This window comes from Camelina sativa, chromosome 15, assembly GCF_000633955.1.
Source record: "Camelina sativa cultivar DH55 chromosome 15, Cs, whole genome shotgun sequence".
NCBI classification, from domain to species: domain Eukaryota; kingdom Viridiplantae; phylum Streptophyta; class Magnoliopsida; order Brassicales; family Brassicaceae; genus Camelina; species Camelina sativa.
Window position 1 is genome coordinate 8,322,961 of NC_025699.1, and position 4,305 is coordinate 8,327,265.

At 37.0% G+C, this 4,305-nt stretch overlaps 1 protein-coding gene and 1 pseudogene across 1 annotated transcript in view; one reads left to right on the top strand and one right to left on the bottom strand.

Moving 5' to 3' along the window:
* The window catches only part of LOC104746024, a 6,635-nt gene extending 4,030 nt beyond the window's left edge, over positions 1 to 2,605 (bottom strand). The window contains exons 1-3 of the mRNA XM_019236689.1: positions 2,498 to 2,605; positions 1,956 to 2,021; positions 685 to 1,486 (exon numbers count right to left, since the gene is read on the bottom strand). Of these exons, the coding sequence (XP_019092234.1) occupies positions 685 to 1,483 (799 nt within the window). The 5' untranslated portion in view covers positions 1,484 to 1,486; positions 1,956 to 2,021; positions 2,498 to 2,605. The remainder of the gene's footprint in view (positions 1 to 684; positions 1,487 to 1,955; positions 2,022 to 2,497) is intronic.
* LOC104748243 overlaps positions 3,267 to 4,305 on the top strand; it is a 1,700-nt pseudogene continuing 661 nt past the window's right edge.

Here is a 4,305-nt window from a genome sequence, read left to right on the forward strand (position 1 = left end):
CGGTGTCGATCGATGCTACAAACAATGGTGTCGACCGATGCTAAACAGTGTCGACCGATGCCACTCCAAATGGTGTCGACCGATGCTTCCTAGTGTCGATCGATGCCTCCTCTGCAGACACGATCTGCGCGAAACCGAACATCGAACTCTCCTTCCCAATCATCTCGCATCCGTCTCAAACTCACCCAATTACCTCAGAAAATCACTGGGAATCACAAAAGCAACGAACCCAAGCAACAAAACAACACAAACAGCAAAGAAAACACACAAACAAGAGAGATCTCATGCTTAGATCAACCATGGTCAAGCACTCACCTCAAGAACAGGAAGATTGAAATGAGAAACGTGGAAAACAAAACCCCCAGAAGCTCCCCCTTCGTGTCCAGCAACAGCTAACACTTCTACTGCCTCAGATCTCTCCAAAATCTCCAAGAACAAGCCCAGAAAAACTCAAGAACGTTTCTCTCTCTTTTCTCTCTTTCTTTCACTAAGCGGCGACCAAATAACTTCCCAAAAACCCTTAAACTAACACGATTTAGGGATTTAATTGAACCAAACCGAACCAATTCGACAATTACTCAAACCGGCTGAACCCAGAAATTAGTGGTGTCGATCGATGCCACTAGGGTGTCAACCGACACTCCTTTCAAAATCACAAAATCCGGTTCGCGGATGTTACAGTACGTGTGTTTTTTTCACAGAGATATGCTGATGGTCGCTCAATTACACTCAATGTGCTGAAAGATGACTTTAACATAGGAACAGACTCTAGAATCCACAAGTGCAGTGCCAACGGATATCCATGTAAGTCATATTTATGCTTCATCAGATTTAATTTGACATTCTTCTTTACTGACTTAATCAGAATATTATAAGCATCTTTCCCCCACAGATAATTAGCCAAGACATCCAGATGCTGAGCTCTCTTAAGGTTTTTTGCAGGAAGCTTGTTACCTTTGTACCTCTGAAAGAAGATGCATTCGATAAGGATCACCATCGCAAGAGAGAATCTTTCATCTGATGCCTCTGGATTAGTTTCTTGTAGAATATCCAAAAGATCTTCATATGTGTGAGCATCTTCAGTGTTAGCCCAGTCATAGCGATTCTGCCGTTGATCTTCATTAGCTCCCCATTCAGTGCATTTCAATCCAGTGACCATATGAAATTCTCTTATTGAGAATCTCATTGGTTGTCCTCCAAAATGCATCCATAGTTCATTATCCTTTGATACCTTTAAACTCCTGCTCAGAAAATAGTGCACCATCTTCCCAGACATCATCAGTCCTCTGTTGATAACCTTCAAAATAGGTCCCAGGAACGAATTCTTGATCCTCTCATACTCCGCAACTGAGAGGATGCTTTTTACTTGTATGACAGCATCGTAGTTTGGAAACTGGTTTATCTTCACATCTGATCTTGGTTCCTCTCCAATGTTGAAACAAAGTTCAGGAAGCTTTATATCTATAGGGAAAGAATCACCCATATCCTGCAACATATAAAAGAAAGAGAAGAAACGCATATCATATCAGGAAAGTGATCCTAAATTATATAGATGCTTTCATGAACTTTAAAAAAAACTAGCATCTGACTGTAAAGATGAAACGCATATCATATCAGGAAAGTGATCCTAAATTATATAGATGCTTTCATGAATTTTTAAAAAAAACTAGCCATCTGACTAAATTATGCTTTCACTAAACGGATTCATATGCATTCAGTAATCACTAAAACTCTAGCAATTAGAAACCGTATACCAAACCTAACTATGCTAAAGGGATCGAAAAATATGAGAAAGCAGTAATGGAGTAACTATGGAGGGAATGTGAGTAAACTTGTCAACAAACCAACTTAAAATTCAATTGCTTTATCACTAATGAGATGAATAGGGTTACCGGAAGCTGCAAAACACATAATATCACACATAAATCACACAATTTCTTCAAAGGAAGACTTACTTGCTCTGGATTTGGACTTCCTTCCTCAATCTATACTTGTCTTCCACCCAAGTATATAGGAGAAGCCTATTACACAAAACGGAAACAGATAAGAACAAAGTGAAATAGGAACAAAAGATCACAATTAATCTAGATTAATCTAGTGAGGTAATTGTTGAATATAATCTTAGACCCAAAAACTGAAATAATCTACAACAAAAACTCAAAAACAACAAGAATTGAATTATAACCCACAAGAATCTTACTTAATTTCCCATCGAATTGATTTAGAGTTTAAGAAAATCAAAATTAGACATAAATAAAGTCAAGAAATATAATCTGATTTGAAATTCGATTGCTTTGATCACTAACCCTATCGATTTACACGAAATCAAACACATAATCACACATAATCACACAACCCTATCAAACTTGCATCTAATTGATTTAGGTTTAAAAAAAATCAAAATTAAACACACATAAACACAGCCAAAAAGAACCGCAAATCAAAATATGTTGAGATAATGGTGGTTAGATCAAAAAGAACAACAGCAACGACATACAGCGAGGAGATAGGTCGGTAAAGCGGCGAGCCTCCGGTAACCACCGTATCAGATCCTTTTTGGAATGAGGCGACGGAAGGAGATGAAGAAGAAGTCGATTTCGATGAAACGGCGACTCGAGATGGCGATATATGCCGGCGAGATATGCCGGCGACGAGAGTCCGATGATCAGTCTTTTCGTCTCAAGAGAGAGAGACGCGAACGAGGGTTTGAGGAATGTGAGAGTATTTTCGTCAGACGTTTTAATTAGAAATGTTAGAAATGGAAATTATTGGGCCTTGTGGTATTTTTGACCCAAAAACTAAAAATGATGGTATCCATGACAATTGCCCATTTTTTTTTGAAAATTCTTAGTAAATCTATAGTTACATCATTAATATAAATTGATAATTATATAAAGTTATCAAAATATATGTATATATATAATTTTTTTTTTTCTATAGCTTATTTCTAACATTTTTACTATATCAAAATTTTTTGTTTTCTCTTCCAAACTGGATAATTGTTATTTTTCTTGTAATTGATTTTATAAAAAAAATATTTATAATAATTAAATCTAAATTTTAATTACTTTTATTTAAAAAGTTATCAAATTAGTAAATTTTCTCTATTTATTAATTTATCCATAAAATAAAACTTCTATAAATTAATAGATTTTCAAGGTCCAACATTATTAATTTATAGAGGTTTTACTGTAATTGTATAACCTAACTTATTATTTCTTCCCTAAAATTCCTATTACATTGATCCTTGCTTGCGAGCTGAAACAATGACGAAGAACATGTCCGAACTTCCAAAGGAGTTGCTGGAAGAGATACTCGCTAGGGTTCCAGTGCAATCTATGAGATCAGTACGATTGACTTGCAAACAATGGAACACTTTATCCAAAGAAGAAAGCTTTACAAAGAAGCACCTCGTTCAAGTGAAAGCTGCTAGGGAGCTTATGGTGGTCATGATGATGGATTATAATTTTTGTTTGATGAGCATCGATCTCCATGGAATTCACAAGGAAAGAGACGTTGAATCATCTATAGTGTAAAGGTGAACTTAATAACCTAATGAATGCGTTTGGAGTCTATCATTGCGGTGGTTTATTGGCATCCATGATCATGACAAAAGACTTCACTAGGTTTGTGGTTTGGAATCCATATTGGGGGCAAAGTCGTTGGATCGAACCTTGAACTCGTCACATACCTGATATGTATGCTATTGGATACGAGACGAGAAACTCCTGCCGCAGCTACAAACTTTTGAGTTGTGTGGATTCTATTGCTGGTAGCCCTCTTGAGTACGAAGTCTATGAGTTAGAATCTAATTCATGGAGGGTTCTTAATGTCACTTCTGATTGGGCGACAGATGTTTATAGATACGGTGGTGTCTCTGTGAATGGAAATACTTATTGGTACACTCCAAAAGGAAGTATGGGTGAATACGTGATTTGTTTTGATTTTACAACAGAGAGATTTGGACCTGCTCTGCCTCTGCCGTTTCGCTCTCGTAGTAGAGATGTTGTGGTTCTCTCTAGTGTTAGAGAAGAACAACTTACGGTGTTATTTGTGCACTGGTATATATTTAAGATGGAGATATGGATTACTAACACGATTGAACCCAATGATGTGTCGTGGAGAAAGTTGCACGTAGCAGTGGACATGGAACCATTCATTGGTCTTATGTCTAAACCTACTACACGTTGGAGTTTCTTCGTTGACGAGGAGATAAAAGCCGCTATGCTTTTTGATACAGACAAAAAGAAGCTAAAAACAACCCGCAACAGAGCTTATATCATTGGAGAGAATGGCTACTTCAGA